This window comes from Micropterus dolomieu, linkage group LG16 (genome assembly GCF_021292245.1).
Source record: "Micropterus dolomieu isolate WLL.071019.BEF.003 ecotype Adirondacks linkage group LG16, ASM2129224v1, whole genome shotgun sequence".
In the NCBI taxonomy this organism is placed as follows: domain Eukaryota; kingdom Metazoa; phylum Chordata; class Actinopteri; order Centrarchiformes; family Centrarchidae; genus Micropterus; species Micropterus dolomieu.
Window position 1 is genome coordinate 17049660 of NC_060165.1, and position 17886 is coordinate 17067545.

A 17886-nucleotide genomic window follows, 5' to 3' on the forward strand; every position below is an offset into this window, starting at 1 on the left:
TGTGAGAACTGTCCACAAATTAGAAAAACGATTTCCCTTAATTGAAACTTATGCTGTAAATTCCGACATTTCTGTACAACTTTAAAGGGCCACTTCACCAAAATGCCAGCAAGATATTTTTCAACTTACTAAAATGTATTGTCAAGGCAGCACCAATATGGATAGTTTATTGAAAGGAGGATAGAAAGTAAAGGGAGACATTTATCTTCAAACAGGGCATCAGTACAGCAAAGCTAAGAACATAAAAGCTTTGTGTCATGTATAGAACACAAACTGCACAGTTTATAACCACAATGAAAAACCCAGCATTAGGAGCACCCAGACCCTTATCTGACTGCCAGACACACCTCAGAGTTAAATTCATCTCTCAGTAAATTTGATCTCTAACTCGGGAAGATGTGTATGTCTTACTGCAGAATATGGTATAAAATGGTCTATGGTTTACACACCTTGAGTAGTAGTCAGCTCCAGAGCCAGGAGGAAAAAAGGTGCTTGGGGAGTGTCAAACTTTCAAGGTCAAGGAATGGTGCCATGCAGAGACTTACTTTGCCGTGGTAACAGCAAGAACATAAAGGTCATATGCCTTTTGAAGGATTGGCCTCTGATTAATTTAATCTTCAGGCAGATTAGATTGATCAAAAGCCTTAGGGCCCCCTACCACAGTGAAGTGACACAAAACCAAAACATTAAAATAGGTTAAAATGAAATTTTAAGTAAAGAAAGCAAATAACGAAGCATGTTACATCATCAGTAGATAACTTTCCTTCTGTTTGTTAATTCACATCAAGAATTTTACTTCACGAAGCACCGAATAGGTTTCTATGTCAGATTAGGGCTGATAGACCTTTTGTTTCACCCGTTGACAGAAGACGCCTCTTAGGTTAGAGTAAATAAAGTGATTACTGTGTTAATCTTGATCATGAACGCTGAAGCAAACAGAAAACTGAACAACCCTCCTCTTTTCTTTAAATCACCTAATCATTCTTCCCAAACAGTTCTACAAACTAAAGCCACAAATATCGTTAACATTTGTTTTAAAATACCGCAAGGTATACAGCAAAAGAACTACAAAATTACTGCAATCTTTTCTCAGTACTGTTCAGCCCTTCACCAGTGTATCAATCATCAGTGTTTTAACATTTCAGAAGCAGGAAATAAACAGCTTATAGCTAAGAATGCATACATTCCCAACACGTGTGTTTACGATTTCAGATGGACAGCAGATATGAAGTCAGTGGTCCAACTCAAGATGCAACATGGGATATCTATTTACCATTCAAGCAAAAATAAAGTAATAAAGTGCATGATGCATCAGCACTGAATACAATCAATCTTAATGACCATTCTTTCCCACCCCACCCTCTAATATACATACTAATAATGGACATATAAAAACATTATTAAATTCTATACACATTTAGTACTTTTAATTCTACCTATCAACTGCCTATCATCTTTATACACTTTCCATTAGTAATATATTTTGTTCCTCTATCTTCTTTTTCCATACTTTATCTCACATAGCTCCTTCTTTTTAGCACCTGTGTGGGGTGTCAAATTAAAGTGTCCGGACTCAGTAATCATGCATAGTTCAGGTCGTAATCCCCCTCGTTCACACTGGATTTTAATCCCATTGATGTATATAAATCACAACTTTCTTTTCATTTGTGTAGTTGCCATTTTCCCAACCGGAGCTTCTACTGCACCCCCAGTTATCCAAGGAGAGGGATCTTCTGGAAATAAATTTCCTCTCCAAAGATGTCATCCACTTTTTGAAGTTTTTTTCTTATCTTCACAGGAAGCTTGGACTGGGGTGGTAACTGCTGTCGCTGCTGATGTTGAGAGATTCTTTGTGATGTTGAGCGTGCCCCACCAACATCATTTCTACATTTTTAGTTACACATTCACTCATAAACTCTCAAGATATGACGACATTGTTGACTTTCCTCCCCTTCAGCAGTAGAGCTGTCACCCCCTGTGCCCTCAGTCAGTGAAATTTAGAGACAGGGAGCAGTCCCAATTAAATAGTCGGGCTACTAAAAGTCTGGGTGAACATTTTCATTCCCAGTGCCCAACTGTTGGACCCTGTAATAATGTACAGGAAGTCATTAAGAGTCAGCAATATCACCTCACTTCCATGTGGCGGCAGTGGGGCGAGCGCCCGCACTCCCCTTGGTGCCCTTTGACCCCAGGGACTGACCCGAACGACTCCGCAGGTCACGCTCAGCATTCTCGCTCTGTGCCTGCTCCTCGTCGTACCTGGTGGACACACGGAGGAAATAAGAGACAGAGAAATCATGTGGGGAAGAAATACATGTGAGGGAGTTCTTGTTTCAATCGCTCTCTGACTTACATAAACTATAGAGTATGTAAACAAGGTGCTTTACTCAAACAATACTCCCTGCTAAGCACAAAGGCCACATTACTCTCACTGTTGGGCTTAAACAGTTCACAATACATGACCTGTCTGTTGCTGTATTGCAACATCCCTTCGATAGCTCAGTTGGTAGAGCGGAGGACTGTAGTGGAAATATCAGACATCCTTAGGTTGCTGGTTCAAATCTGGCTCGAAGGAGTGGCTTTTAACTGTATTTGTCCAATGATAACAACGGCATTTCACCACTTTGGTCCAAACTGAAATGTCTTCATGTTCTGCAGATGATGATGATTGGTGATCCCCTGACTTTTCCTCTAGCACCACCATGAAGTTGACATTGTTGTTTTTTTAGTGAAATATCTCAACAACTATTGGGTGGATTGCCATGAAATTTACAACAGATATTTAAGGTCCCTAGAGAATACATCCAAAAATTTTTTTTTGAGCCCCTGACTTTTCCTCTAGCATCTGCAGCAGGTCAAGTTTTTCACTAATGCTGTGATATATGTCAACATCTACAGATAGATTGGCACAACATTTGGTAGTCCCTACAGGAGAAATTTTAATACATTTGATCATGTGGTAAAATGTGTCCAAAACTAATGTCATTCCCATCAGCCTCAGCTCTATCCTGCGTACAGGGTCGCGGGTGTATCCTGGTATATCTGTGCCAAAAAGGAATACCTCGAAGGATGAGAATTTCCCATTTTCCCATCTGATTAAAAGCTACACCTTTAAGACAGACTTGAACCAGCAGCCTTGGATTCCTGCGATAAAACATACGCTACTACATACAAGTAGCCAAATGCTGAAGGAAGATAGAATATGAAGCATGCAACAGGCATTTATATAAAACAAAAAGAATGATAAAAACGTACTATATATTCATGCTGTTCATCCACAAATATTATCATAACATGAACTGAATGTTGCCCATAAGCCCTTACTTTGAACTGTAGCCAAAATATTGGATGTTGGTGTAATGTAGAGGGGGGAGTTACAGTAATTTCCTCTCTGTGGTTGCATTTTTAGATAGACCTACTATGTAAACAAGGTTCTAAGGCACACACTACCCTCACTATTGTGTTCAGAATGGGGTACATATTGTTAGACAACCTTTAAGTATTGTCCCTGTATTACTTACGGGTAACTGATCTGTTACAGAATCAGCCCTTCCATTGTTCAGTTGGTAGTGAGGAGAAATGCAGCATTTAGATATGAACCAGCAACGTAAGGATACCTGGTGAAACCATAGTCCACCGCTCTCCCAACAAAGCTACTGAAGGGAGTTCTCCTGGTTGATATGGAAAATGAATAAGAAAAAAACATTTTGTATATACAAGCTGTTTAGCAACTTTCAACACAGAGCAACTACAAACATGACAAACTTTTTCATGTTGGAGTGCAGCTCAGTTAATGCCATTCCTAATGAACTAGTTACAGTAGAGCACAAACCTCTACAGTGAAACAGTTTGTTTCAGGTGCTACTGAACAACTGTGCTATCTGTTCCACAGAGTTAAAAGCCTCTCCTTCGAGCCGGATTTGCACCAGCAACCTAAGGATGCCTGGAGCCCTCCGCTCTACCAACTGAGCTATTGAAAGGATACAAAAGAATGCAAACTACTAGTAGGACCATGTGTACTTGCTCGCCTATTGTAACCTAATGAAAAATGTCATAACATGAACTTTGTAAAGTCAGAGACCCACATTTAGTACGTCAAACTGAACTAGAACTATGGAGTGGTTCAGAGTCAACTTTTAGCAAACTTTGGACCAATAACCTGAAACAAAGATTGTATAAAAATGGTTTCTTTACTAATTAGTCTAGCTCTGAATCACATTGTCCACTAACATAACCTTAATTTCTGTAGTGGCATGAAGTAAGAATAAATAAGTACGCTTAATAAAATAGGTAAGCATAAAGGGTGATCCCTGTTCTTCACAATACTAAACATCATCATTATCATCTTTTTTCAGACAGTACAAATAATATGGTACCATGAACTTTGTTGAATAAAAGTCTTTCCTTTGAAATGCAGTCAAGTAAGAGATCCACATATAGTACGTCAAACAGTTATGGAGTCATAGTTAATTAGTATTTAGAAGTGCACACTACTGTTTCTTCTGTATGTTAAACCATATGCAATTTAAACTGATCTACAGAAGCATTTGACTCAAGAGCAAGTCCCTCATCTAAAAGTGACTCCTTCGAGCCGGATTTGAACCAGCGACCTAAGGATGCCTGGTGCAACCACTACAGTCCTCCGCTCTACCAACTGAGCTATCGAAGGTACACATCAATGATGAAAATCAATAGTAGAACTATGTGTACTTACCCGCCTATCGTAACCTGCAGACGAATAACATCGTATCATAAACTTTGTTGAATTAAAGTCTTTCCTTAACCAGTTATCTAAAGCATTTAGAAGTGTACACCACGATTGGCTTTCCCTGTTTCTACCGTATGTTGAACCATATGCAATTCAAACTGACAAACATATGACACAGGAGCAAGTCCTTCATATAAAATGAACTCCTTCGAGCCAGATTTGAACCAGCAACCTAAGGATGCCTGGCACAACCGCTACAGTCCTCCACTCTAGTAGCTGAGCTACCAAAGGAAGACGGGGCCTTGTCTTTCACCAGTAGCACTTTCCTTATCTATTGTATTCACCAGCCGTTCATCATCTGTTGTTGTAACCTGGTGTGCTCAATAAATTTTTTCACATCTTTAGAGGAACCAGCTTCTAATCAGGGTGAATTTGCACACAGTGTCTGACACATGTTGTGGATGTTTAGGACACCTACAACTTGTTTGTGGCTGCTGCAACATGCACTAGAGATCAAACTGGCAGTCACATGAATAACAAGACAACAGTCTAGAGCCATGCTGGCAGCTATGTGAGTCTGTCCGCTCACATCAGCATCCTAAAATGCTTACAGTAAAATGTCATGAGATCAGACTTACAATTCATCCTCTGGGGACCATGAATGTGTGTACCTAACTTTGCGCCAATCCATCAAGTAGATGCTGAGATGGCATGTTCATGGCACTGAACTACAAATGTCAACTTCATGGTGGTGCTAGAGGAGACTTCAGGGAATCCATCTAATCTTCAAGCAAATCCATCTAATATCTGTTGTTACTGGTGTCAAGATTTCAGTGTGGACCAAAAGGGTGAAGTAACTGACATTACCATACTTGGAGCAATGCTGCTAGCATGGCTAAAGATAACACAGTGAACTTGTATCAGGTGCCTTTGGGCAACTTGTGAGTCAAACGTGACTCCTTCAAGTCAAATCTGAACCAGTGAGGATGCCTGGTGAATCAATTACAGCCCTGCGCTCCACAAACAGAGCTACTGAAGGGAGACGAGGGGAAGCAAATCACCATTAGGACCATGTGTACTTATTCACCTACTGCAACCTACCGAATAACGTCATAACATGAACTTTTTAAATAAAAGCTACACCTCTGAAATATAGTCAAGTCAGAGACCAACATTTAGTACGTCAAACTGAACTAGAACTGAGGAGTGGTTCAGAGTCAACTTTTAGCAAACTTTGGACCAATAACCTAAAACAAAGATTGTATAACAATGATTTTTAACAAATAATTCTAGCTCTGAATCAGTTGGGTCACTAACATAACCAGATTTGAACCAGCAACCTAAGGACGCCTGGCGAACACACTACCATCCTCCGCTCTACCAACTGAGCCAACGAAGGGCACATTTCCTCATAAAAATAGGTCATGTGAGCTTAGTAACTGTAGGAAAGCAACGCTTTCGGCATCAGTGTGACCCTCCTTGGCTGAGATTGTCTGACTGGTAGATTTTATTGTCACTCACAGGACTTGATAGTTGCCCAGGGCCTCTCGGGGCGGGCTGCGATTCCAGCGGCAGTCCGGGATGTCCCCGTTGGGCGTGACAATGTTGAGAGTGTCATTGATGAGGTTGTACTTCAAGATGCGGTCGTTGGCTGTGCTGGAGGTCAGCGAGGGAGAGGCGTTGACCTGAGAATGACACAGATAAAGAATGTGACTTTTACATTTGAGCAGAAGGGTGTTCTGTACCAAAAGCATAAAAGGCAAGGTAACTCCTTCATTATCCCTGAGGGGCAATTTGTTGCACAGCCAGCAGCGCAATCAGCACGTTAAACAACATAAACCATTCACACACAAAATAAAATGGAGACAGGAAGACTTTAATTATGTACTGTAGATCCAAAAGGCATGAACACATTGTTTAATTTCCTCATATACCCGTGTAGAAACAGGCAGGATATTCTGCTGCTAATGTGCTCTAACAGCTGTGCTCATAAACAGACATTTAAAGAAGAAAACTTGTTAAACACTAAAAAACCTACAGGAGTAGAGAGAGAGAGGGATAATCTCAACTTTTGTTATGCATTACTTGTTAAGGAGAGTTGGCTACTTGCATACATACTTCTCAGGAATCCTTGTGGGAATAGTGAACAAAGGAAAGCGTTCCTGACTAGGTTTGTGGTACACGTTTTTTCAGTCCCTCACTGAGGACCGTTTATGCCCTACAACCAAATTTATGTCGCCCAAAATAGATCAAATCTGTGTCTGTTAACAGAAATAGTTCAGACCTAGCCTATAAACCCAGCAACTCATTGTACGATTGTCAAAATGAGTGCAATTAAATATGACAGCCACATAACAAGCAGATACAATGATGACAGAGGTATCCTATTTTAAGTTAAAGACCAGACAGCAAATAGCCTGGATCAGCCTGGATTACTTGGTGCATACTCAGTTTAAAATCAGTATGTCTTTAAGCTGCAGTAATGCACTGGATGGGTAACACACCTTCAACACACATTTGAATACAGAGAGGCACATGTCCTAACATACACACACAAAGATCAACCTTATGCTCAAGGGCATTTATAGTTTCTCAACACTCAAGGAAAAAGGACTTGGCAAATTAAGCAACTGGTGTCTTCAGGAACATGACAATAATATTTTTTTTCAAATTAAACCCATTTAGGTGAGTTTGTAGGTATGTTTGCATGTAATAACTCCCACTGTTATATGACTCACCTCGATAAGCCATGGCTTGAGCTTGTCATCAATAATGATGTCATACCCGTAACACTCAAAACAGTGCTTGTCGTTGTTCATCACAGGCTGGGAGAAAGAGAAAAGACAGACTGAATTAGGAAGAGGAATTGATTCAGCAGGGAAAGGTGTTAGCAAATGATCAGATTAAAAATATACCAGTGGACATAACTATTAGTACACAGAGAAGCCTGCATATTGAGGCCTGACAGGGGAAGTGAGTCAGATCACTTAGTAGAAAAGGGAAGTGCACCATTGTGCTAAAAACAAAAAAGATATCACCACACCAAGGTGGTTTTACAGCTGTGTGTTTAAAAGTGCAAACTTTCACTGAAGGATAGAATACTAAAAACAGCATCCCAACAGGAACAAAGTAAAAACACCATCACTGGAGGCTTCAACATGTGTGGTGGAGTGATTTTTGTACTGTACGTGGCTTCAGCACTATAGATATGAAAGGTAGGTGAGCAGTGGTGGAATATAAAATAATTTCAGTACAATTTTGAGGTACTTGTACTTTACTTGATAATTTATATTTCATGCTACTACTAGACTACTTTTAGTCTACTATAATTAAGAGGGAAATATTGTACTTTTTACTCAACTAGATTTACTTGAGAACTGAGGTCTCGTCTCATCCAAAATCATATTCTAACATACGTGATTTGAGACAAAAGATTTCTCCTTCGAGCCGGATTTGAACCAGCGACCTAAGGATGCCTGGAGCAACCACTACAGTCCTCCGCTCTACCATCTGAGCTATCGAAGGGACACAACAATAAAAATGCAGGCATACATGATGTCAGCCATTGTAACTGGCAAAGACAAACAGCTGATTTTTTCTGCAGCTACATCAGTCATCAGAACTTTATCAGACTTTTTTATGCTGGAGTGAAATCACAACAACTCGCAGTTACTCCAATTTCAGTTTACTAGTTACAAACATTATCCAACCAAGAGTCCTTGTTTCAGGTGTTATTGGTACTAAATGTTCCACAACACACAGTTAAGTCACTCATTTCGAGACAGATTTCAACCAGCAACCAAAGAATGACTACAGGCACAGTTATTTATTAGTATTAAGTGCCATCATTAGATCAAACTCCCTAAAGTAAGTATGTGATGTTAATAAGGAGTACTTGGCTTACATAATTGTCACATATTTTGGATCTCATTTTGGAGTAAATGACTTGATATTTTTGTCCACTTACAGCCACGGCCTTCAGTGACTGCACCACGATCCAGTGGATCTGGTCAAACAGTCGGTTGGTCACCTCCTTCCCTCTGGTGCTCTCTAGGTACAAACGGAGGTTACTGACCGTCCACTTGCCTCCATGGACGTGGTTGTAGTCATCCTGTGTTAAAGGTACACAGTCTAGCTAGTTATTGAAATGTTTAACAGTGTTTTTCTGCATGGAGTTCTGTTGCAAAAAGATGTACAGGAGAGCTGTGAGAGGAATGTTATTACCTGAAATTCATCAGGCAGTGTCACTGGATAGTGATGAGAAGTTATATCATTTTGTAAAACTATAAATGCAGCCAAAAGAAATCTTGAAAAACATGCTTCACTTTAAAGGGGCACTCTATTTCAGACATGAACATCAGTATAAATTTCGTAGCATTGGTGTGTGAAAACAGTTGTATAATATCTCCTGTGGCTATTAAAATGCATTTTGGGAAATATAGTGTCCAGTGTGACACCCCCAAAACTTTATGAAAGTGCAAAACAGAACTGGTGGAATATCCCTTTAATGTCCATTTCAACTTATAATGCACTTGCTGATACTTCAAGCTGATTTAAAACCCCGCGTTCTTATAAAAATCCCTACTAGGCATACCACACATGATACAAACTTACCCCATGTTTTTGGATGGCCACATTAGTGAGGTGAACAAACATGTTGTCCAGTTCACTGGTGCTGGGTGTGTACTTGACTGTGCAGAACCTGCAGAAGCCAAGCTTGTACCTAAGGATCAAACCAGAGAGTGAGTTCAATTATGGTCATGATTGATTCAGCTGCTTGCCTTTTTTCTCAGTTAAACAATTAATCAATGAATAGTTTTGTCTATAATAAGTCAGAATGCTCAAGAGCCCAAGAGGATGTCTTGTTTTATTCGACCAACTGTCCAAATCCCAAAGATATTCAGCTGACTTTGATATATTAGAAAAGCATCAAAGTCTCATTTATCGAAATAGTTACCAATTAATTTTCTGTCCATCAACTAATCAATAACTTATCGTTAAAGCATTAGTCTCAAGCTGAATAAGAGAATACATTAGTAGTAATGTAATTTAAGTATTAATGACTCCATTTAAGGTTTTCTACAAAGCTCTAACGCTGGCTTCTGTTAAATGTAGGAAAACTTTTATGGCTTACATGTAGCACTTAAGAGGCCGATATGTGGTCACCAGAACGTAAAGACGCAGGTCAAACTTCTTCCCTCCTATCAGCAGAGGATTGTCGATGTACAGGGAGATGACGTAGGCTTCCTTGCCACTAGATGCTGCCACAAACCTGGAGGCAAAAACAGAAGAAGAAGCCAAATATCAGCAAACCACAAATATCTGACCAAATTTATGTTTTATAAAAGTGATCACAGGAAGTGTTTACTGTCTTCGGTGACTCACGTGGAGGTGCGGCTGTCTCTGGACCACTTTTTGATCTGAGACAGTTTGTTGATGAGGAAGATGCCTTTACCCTGAGCCTTCCCGCAGGGCTTCATGATCCAAGTGCTGGATGGGTTCTTTCGGTACTCCTCCACAAACAGATTATAATCGGAGGGGAGCATGAACGTCACCGGGACAAAATCTGCACAAAACATTGAGTAAATAATTAAACATATTCTACACAGAGTGCCTCTCCATGTTTTGTGTGTAAAAGAATTGAGTACTGAATGTGTGTTTTTCTACCCTCATCCCTCCCGTCAGAGCTCTAACAGATACCTAAATAAATGTATTTCCCATTCTCATCCTTCTCTGCCAGAGGACTGCTTTCCTTTTCTAGCTCCTTGCGGTAGCGTTTGATGTTCTTGATCATCAGGTCCTTCCTGGTCAGCTCATAGTGGTTGGGGAAGTGGTTAACCATCTGGTCATCTGAGAGGCGGTAGCCGGTGTCCACACTGAACACATTTCTGATGGTCTGGATGCTCATCCTACATGTGGGAACAAATAAACATACATTATGGTGATTTAAAGAGTCTGGAGCCTATAAATAAACTTGGTGATTCAATTATTACTCATTCATTGACTTAAATAGGAACGACATACAGTCTATGTGTAGTGGTTAGAGAATTTTGAAATACTTAATAATATTACTATTTTGTGCGACTTTCTACTTCTTCCTCACTACATTTTGGATTTGTGCGTTCCACAAAAGAGGAATTTCTTTCAGATGGTTTCATTTAAATGACTGTTCGAGGCACAAAGACATCAAACGATCCAATATTTTGCAAATTAATGAAAATGTATGTAGCTGAACATTGTTTTATCTTTTTTTCCTACCTCATTAATCACCTCATTACCCCACAGATTTATCTTGTGACCATTAGTAGGTGCCCGACCCCTGGTCTGGGAACCTCTGAACTTAATTACCTAAACTGTATGAAGTATTTAAAACTAGCTTCACCTTGACCACCTTCAGTAGTGAAATGCTGCTTATGCACCTGTAATAATAATGTAATTATGTATATCACAATGGACAGTTTCTGCAAAAGGAGTACTTTTAATTATATTTTAAGTACATTTTGCTGACCATACTTCTGTGTTTTTATTCAAGTAGGATTTTGATTGCAGGATATCTTTTAAATGGAGAATGTTTACATTATGGTTTTGTTATTTTAATGTAGGCAAAGAATAGGTACTTCTTCCACTACTGCCTATAAATAGTGCTTGCAGAGTGTAGTGTCCATGTACTAAAGATTCAGATGTAATGTAGATGGGAAACCAACCAGTAGAAATTCCAGTCGTCGTTTTCTGTCACTTGAGTCCATTCCCTCTTCTCAAAGTTGTTGATGAGCACTGATTTCTCAATATCTGTCACCCACTTCACCTTACCGGCCATGGCGCCTCCCACTAGGGTGGAGCACAAACAACAGGTAAAGCAGATAAACAAACAGATAAGACTCAAGATAGGACAATGCACAGGAAAAGAGAATAGAACCAAAATGCATGCAGCATCCATGCACAGCAGTCACCTACCTGCAAATCAATGTCAGGAAACAGCCAGTCATCAGCATCAGCTAGCCGGGCTGGCTCAGTTAGCAGGCTGCTGAATCCTCCCTGGACTGCTGCAGAGGTTGGGCGGACATCACCCAGTCAGTGATGCAATCTCACCAGACTGTCGTTATTTAAACTCATAGCGGAACCCAGCGGCAAGAAAGTCTGTCAGCATCATTGATAGCTGCAGCTTACAACAAACGCTTCCATGTTAGCGCATTTATTGCTAACAAGCTACATGTATTGATCCAGGGCGTCGTGAAGCTGGACACAGTGACGAAACGCCCACCCTAACTATGTTACTCTTCACAATAAAAGCCTTACTTACTGAAATGTAATGACATATGACCTTATTATGCGACTTAATAACAATTTAAAGTATTTTTAACACAAAAAATGTCCCAAGAACATTAAACGACGTCGTTATGAGCTGGGTCCTTCCGGGAGAATTACCTAGCAACGAAGGACGCAGTGATGTCATTCCAGGATGTCTATACCAGAACAGACCAGCAGGGGGGAGTGTTGCACCGTCAATGTAAAATACAAGGTTCAACCAAGGGGACTGGGTACAACCGGTATAACAAGGTACAATGTTTAAAGTAATTTATTTATCATTAGACAACACAAGGTTGTATAACAAAAAGAAAGCTTGTTGTGTCTTCATGCTACACAAACATATCTTAACGGATAATTAATAAAACGCGATACTATAAATTAAATAGAGTACAATAATATATACTACAGTTATTACATATACATAGAGTTATATGTTAAAAGAATTGACTTCAGTACATCTACATATCAACCTCGAATTTGGTACGTTTGTGGACAACAAGTGTGAGAGCCAGAAAATGTAAAGCCTGAAGTGTTTTTTGCAAATTAATTTTAGATGATTGGATTTAAGTAAGTAATCAAGGAATCAAGGTAGAAAGGGATCAAGGAAGGAAGAAAGGATGGAAGGAATAAAGGAATGAATAAAGGAATCTAGGAAGGAAGGAAAGAAGCTATCAGGCAAGGAAGAAAATAATTAAGGGATCAGGGAATCAAGGAAAGAAGGAAGGAATAGAGGAAGGATTCAAGGAAGGAAACAAGGAAACAAGGAAGGGAGAAATTAAGGAAGGAAGCAAGGAATAAAGGAAGGAAGGACGCAATCAAGGACGGAATCAAGGAATCTAGGAAGGAATAAAGGAAGGAATCAGAATCTAAGTGCTTAAGCAGTAATTAAATAACATATGATACAGTAATATACACAAAGCAATGTAAGAAATGATATATAAATATAAATATGTACCTACAGGAAGTAATCAAGAAATCAATGGAGAAATAAAGAAATGAAGGAAGGAATCTAGGAAGGAAGGAAGGATTCAAGGAATCTAGGAAGGAATCAAGAAAGGAAGAAAGAAAGGAATCAAAGAACGAAGTAGGGAAGGAATCAAGGAAGGAAGGAATCAATCAAGGAAAGAAGGAAGGAATCAAGGAAGGATTCAAGGAATCTAGGAAGGAAGGAATCAATCAAGGAAAGAAGGAAGGAATCAAGAAAGGATGTAAGGAAGGAAGGAATCAAGGAATGAAAAAGGATGGAATGAAGGATGGTAAGAATCAAGGCATGAATAAAGCAAGTAAAGAAGGAATAAAGGAAGGAAGGAAGGAACCAAGGAATCAAGGAAAGAAGGAATCAAGGAAGGAATCTAGGAAGGAAGGAGGGAATCAAGGAAGGAAGGAAAGAGTCAAGGAAGGAAGCAAGCAAGGAATATAGGAAGAAATCTATGAAGAAAGGAAGGAAGGAATCAAGGAAGGAAGGAAGGAAGGAACCAAAGAAGGAAAGAAGGAAGGAATCAAGGACAGAAAAAAAAAACTTTCCACACACATTGAAAATAGTCTGAAGTTGGGAACATTGCTGGATATTCTCTTGAATATGATATTTCCCTTGTGTAATGGCAGAAAATTGTTTCCTCTTACATTTAATCTTTTATACCTGTTCTTTTATTATTATTATTATTACTATTATTGTTTTATAGATATATTGTTTTTCATCCTTAGCCTTTTTGCTCTTGGTCAACTTTTTCTTTATTCATTATATTGGTCTGTCCACACCTTTAGAGTTTAGTGTTTCCCCCTCTTGCTGTTCCTCTCCTCTTCTTGAAAGTTCATTCAAGGCCGAGAGAGGATCTCTGTTCCCCAAAACAAAGAAACCTAGACTGTGTAAATGATTATGCATCCCTTTGCTCTGTCCAGCTGTTTATGTGTTTTAGTACTTCTCTGTTTATTCTCTTTCATAAATTCTTCAAAGACAACAGTTTGTTGTAACTCAATTATTTGCTTAATCCCTCACAAGCAATATACAATTTCCACAACACCTTGTTTTATGCATTCATCACTGTGCTGTTATTAGTATGAGCAAAACTATGTATTCAGGAAAAGAAATTCATTTTCTAACGTAAAACAAAATTATATCTTCTGTTTATGTGATGATGAGATGATAATGATATTCTGTTTTAATATGATGATGCTGTCGCCCTCTGATGGTCACTGTCCTGTAGAAGCAGGTAAAAGGCGTGGCCAAAGATATTTGTGTCAGTTACCTGAGAGCAGCAAGATTAAAGGACGCTGCTGTAAGTACAGGAACCCTTACAAATATTTCTTCTTTTTTATTATTTCCATTACCACTCAAAATTCCAATTATTATGTCTTCATATCTATTACAGGGCGGCGTCCACTTTAAAAGGTAGGTTTACTTTCGCTTTTTTGATTGTGCATGCACCTGTTTTACAGAAGATTGTATATTTGTACATGATGCTATTTCAACATGATACAATATACTAGTTAATTTGGAAATGTAGTTAGGATTAATATATATCTGTGCCTTAGTGCGTTATCCAGTACGGCTGATCTTCAAAACAACCTTTGTTTGCTTTGGGTGGGAAGGCTGACCTCATCTCTTTGTTATGACAATATGGTGACGGACTACAGGCTATTACATGATTAATACTCATAAACTGGTTTGAGTTTCTGGGCATTATTTTGGAGTGGAGGCTGTTACTATATTGTTAAAGTTGCAGCATTTAGGGCTGTATTTTGATGATGAATTGGCATAAACCATATAATTACACACAGGGAAACCTTTTTATTAGTAGTTTATAATAGATTAACTCAACTCAACTATTTAAAGTCTATAAGTAGATTCTTTGGAGCCAGTGATGTTTTTATTTCTTCTTGGTGAGGCAGTTTGGTTGATTTGAGTTATGGAAATGGAGTATTTGCATGAAGGCACAGGTACAACAGGAACTGGTCTGAGGACAGGTGCACGTAGGAGGGAACAAACCTGATTGTTAGGGCAAATCAGAAAATAACAAGTCATAAAGCCAGTAACAAAGGTAGATTAGATGTACAGATTATTGCATAAACTAGCTCTAAACACAGTCATGTCCACAAGGGAACTTAACCTGCAACAGGATAACACCCTCTTGTTGCAATATACAGTTTTTAATGGCCACAACAGCTGGACTTAATCCATCAGATGATGTCAGCTCTTCAAACCTTGAAGAGCCTGTTTTATCTACCTGGTTTCTCCCCGGTAACACAGCCACCACCTATCCTGGTCACATGACCCAGTATTTACACAGCCTGTTTATGAACGTTGGGAGCAGAGCAAGGATAACACGCAAACACTTTAAAATACCATGGAACCATTATCTATCCTGCATGGCTATTGAATTATTGGTACTTTCTCTGACATGTATGAATAATTTGCATGATACCGGTTCTTTTTCCAGAAAACACCATGGTGGAACAATCAAGACAGCCGAGTCGTGTTGTCTCCCCCCAGGCTGGATCTGGTGAGGTGGACACTAACACCCTGTTTGACGTGAACCTCAGGTACAGTACAGGCCCTTCCCCACACTATTCATAATAACAACTACTGTACATACAGCTCAGACAGACTGCGCCTCAGGCAACAGACCATGTGGGATCAGTTGTACCAAAAATAAACAATATCTAAAAAAGGCTTTTGTTTGGAGAATCACTTGGGTGTAGGGGTGTGTTCTGGTTGTGTTGTTTGAACTGGATTAGTATTTTTAGAAAATTAAGCTTTGTACAGTACATTCAAAATGTCCTCACACACTTCTTGACTTGACTAGCACTGCTTGTGTGAGAAAAGCAACATTGTAAAAGTCTTGATAACTGAACAAGAGTCATCTTTGTTAACCCTTCAGGATCAACGACAGGGCTGCAAGGGCCTTTGGGCGCCAGTTGGCTGTAATTGGAGATCAGCTGGACCAGGAATGGGCAAGCAGACAGCCGAACTGGCTACCAATCCCTCTCCACGTGCTGAGACCTGCTCAGGCACTGACCAGGACAATCTATCGGTATAAAATCAGAAAACAAACATCCCAATCCGTATTGTGTGACCTCAGATCTGGCTGTTAAGATTGTGCAACCTGATATTGTTCTCTTTCAGGGATATCCACAGTCAGTTATGGGGCTTCCAGGGCTTGTCTGCGGCAGTGAAGGCCTGGGTGGCGAGCTCTGTGCCTGGGCAGGGGATCCTCAGAGTTGATGCCTGGGGAGCCTGGGTAACACTTCTTCATCTTCTCTATGGTATTATGGTGTGTTCAGACTATAAGTGATACAAATAATTTGTGTTGCACAATTACATACCAAATCAATGCAAAGACACAAATAGGTGCTGGACGACACTATTTTGGTGTGATGCTGTGTAGAGAAAGCCTGTCAGCATTGAGATTCTCTTGACGTCAGAGATTCAGAAATGGAGGACAAACATATTGTGGCCATCTTTGGGCCTACAATTCAAAGTCTTTAATGTACAGAGATAGAACAAAAAAGGAGAGGGCTTGGAGATAGGTGAGCAAAACCATAGGACTACATGGTAGACTCTGTTTCTTGATTTCTGCTATTGGTTATACTTTAATACAACCAACAAAGTGTTACTCCAGTTGGCTGTTGAGATTTGCCACTGTTACTCAAATGCATTTGGTCTGAACACACCTTTATTTCTGTCAACGATTCGCTAAGCCTCTCATGACGCAGCGTCACGCGAAAGAAAGCGATTTTCTGCATGTTCGCGTCGCATCATCTACCCGGCAGGAACGTCTTTCCATCGGCTTTGATTGTAATTACGACGCTAGAAACACTTCACGTTGTATGGGAACACGCCATAACGCTGCGTTCCCTGGCACGTCCCAGGCAAAAAAAGCAGCATCATAAAACTGTAAATACAATTGTGTTTGTTCATAACAAGTGGACGGTTAGTATCCTTACTACAGAAAAACTTACACACATACAATACAGTGGCTACATTTATGCTTAAATCGTTAAATTTTTCAAGCAAAAATTGCTTGATATTCTCGGTTTCCTGTCTTTCTAATGTCAACTTTTGTAGCTTTTTAATGCATAGCAATAGCTGTAAATTGAATATTTGTGGCTTTTGCTTGGACAAAAGTAGACATTTGAAGACCTTTAATTAGACTTTTATACTATTTACGGAAATTTTTGTAAAATAGCACACACAAAAATTCAATATGTCTCGCTGAAAATTGTTGCTCCAAAGTTGCTAAACTATCAAAAGAAAAGTCTAATTTGATTTTCATTTTTTTTCATTTCACAGGTGCCCAACTTGAAACCAGTAACTTGCACTGGCTGGACCAGAGGAGCACTGGTTGCTGTGGCACTGGTGGCTGCAGTGACCATTTTCAGTGCACTATGGGTGGAATGGAAAGCCTAAAGGGCCATTAGCAGGTCTTTTCGGCCATCATATCTTTAAAAAAAAAAAATGTTTGCAAATGTGTGACAATTATTGCTGATTTGTTTCTGCTGTTTACTTTGACTTCTCTTTTTATACTATTTTCATGAGAGGTATTGAATTTAAAAACGGGTAAAATAAACACTGTAAACTTCGTCAGAGCATTAGGAAATTGTTTAAATCAGTTTTACAGTGTTGCCAAGGGTTAGGCCAGCATATTGTAGCAGTGACATGTTGGTTCACAATTGTATTAATGTTAAAAAGTTTCCCAAGACTGGACTGTTGCTGGCCTGCAGTCTTTTGTATCCAGAATTGTTTCTTACTGGTTTAAGAGGCCAAAATTTTTAAAAAATATGTAGCCTGACGTAATATAAAACGGAGGGAGCTGGACTTCAGATTTTAAAGTGCTTTTTCATGTGATGCAAATAAACTTTGAAATGATAAA

At 39.4% G+C, this 17886-nt stretch overlaps 2 protein-coding genes and 3 non-coding genes across 5 annotated transcripts; 2 read left to right on the forward strand and 3 right to left on the reverse strand.

Annotated features, from left to right (window-relative positions):
- Positions 1-2129: 2129 nt before the first annotated feature.
- ttll1 (tubulin tyrosine ligase-like family, member 1) lies at positions 2130-12108 on the reverse strand. The gene is made up of 10 exons (XM_046071702.1): positions 11663-12108; positions 11413-11536; positions 10409-10617; positions 10094-10274; positions 9843-9980; positions 9323-9431; positions 8676-8819; positions 7447-7533; positions 6230-6393; positions 2130-2259 (listed from the first exon to the last, which is right to left on the reverse strand). The coding sequence occupies exons 2-10, from the start codon at positions 11523-11525 to the stop codon at positions 2130-2132; spliced, it is 1275 nt and encodes a 424-aa protein (XP_045927658.1). The 5' UTR covers positions 11526-11536; positions 11663-12108.
- Positions 2489-2575, forward strand: trnay-gua. Its single transcript is given in 2 exon segments — positions 2489-2525; positions 2540-2575. It is a non-coding gene; the product is annotated as a tRNA-Tyr (tRNA).
- trnay-gua lies at positions 4583-4669 on the reverse strand. The gene is given in 2 exon segments: positions 4583-4618; positions 4633-4669. It is a non-coding gene; the product is annotated as a tRNA-Tyr (tRNA).
- trnay-gua lies at positions 8147-8233 on the reverse strand. The gene is given in 2 exon segments: positions 8147-8182; positions 8197-8233. It is a non-coding gene; the product is annotated as a tRNA-Tyr (tRNA).
- A 2164-nt stretch (positions 12109-14272) lies between the features above and the next one.
- bik (BCL2 interacting killer) lies at positions 14273-17845 on the forward strand. Its single transcript, XM_046072143.1, has 6 exons — positions 14273-14292; positions 14386-14405; positions 15454-15556; positions 15895-16047; positions 16140-16254; positions 17307-17845. Exons 3-6 carry the CDS (start codon positions 15462-15464, stop codon positions 17421-17423), a joined length of 480 nt encoding a protein of 159 aa, XP_045928099.1. The 5' UTR covers positions 14273-14292; positions 14386-14405; positions 15454-15461; the 3' UTR covers positions 17424-17845.
- The last annotated feature ends 41 nt before the right edge of the window (positions 17846-17886 follow it).

What these genes read in the sequence shown, in the direction of transcription:
- ttll1 (XM_046071702.1), bottom strand. Translation starts at nt 11,525, where the DNA reads ATGGCCGGTAAGGTGAAGTGGGTGACAGATATTGAGAAATCAGTGCTC. An exon ending in TCAAGCCATGGCTTATCGAG is followed by an intron (nt 6,394 to 7,446) that starts GTGAGTCATATA and finishes TGTCATTCTCAG; the next exon opens with GTCAACGCCTCTCCCTCGCT. An exon ending in CTGGGCAACTATCAAGTCCT is followed by an intron (nt 2,260 to 6,229) that starts GTGAGTGACAAT and finishes TGTGTCCACCAG; the next exon opens with GTACGACGAGGAGCAGGCAC.
- bik (XM_046072143.1), top strand. Translation starts at nt 15,462, where the DNA reads ATGGTGGAACAATCAAGACAGCCGAGTCGTGTTGTCTCCCCCCAGGCT. An exon ending in CTGTTTGACGTGAACCTCAG is followed by an intron (nt 15,557 to 15,894) that starts GTACAGTACAGG and finishes TTAACCCTTCAG; the next exon opens with GATCAACGACAGGGCTGCAA. An exon ending in CTGACCAGGACAATCTATCG is followed by an intron (nt 16,048 to 16,139) that starts GTATAAAATCAG and finishes GTTCTCTTTCAG; the next exon opens with GGATATCCACAGTCAGTTAT.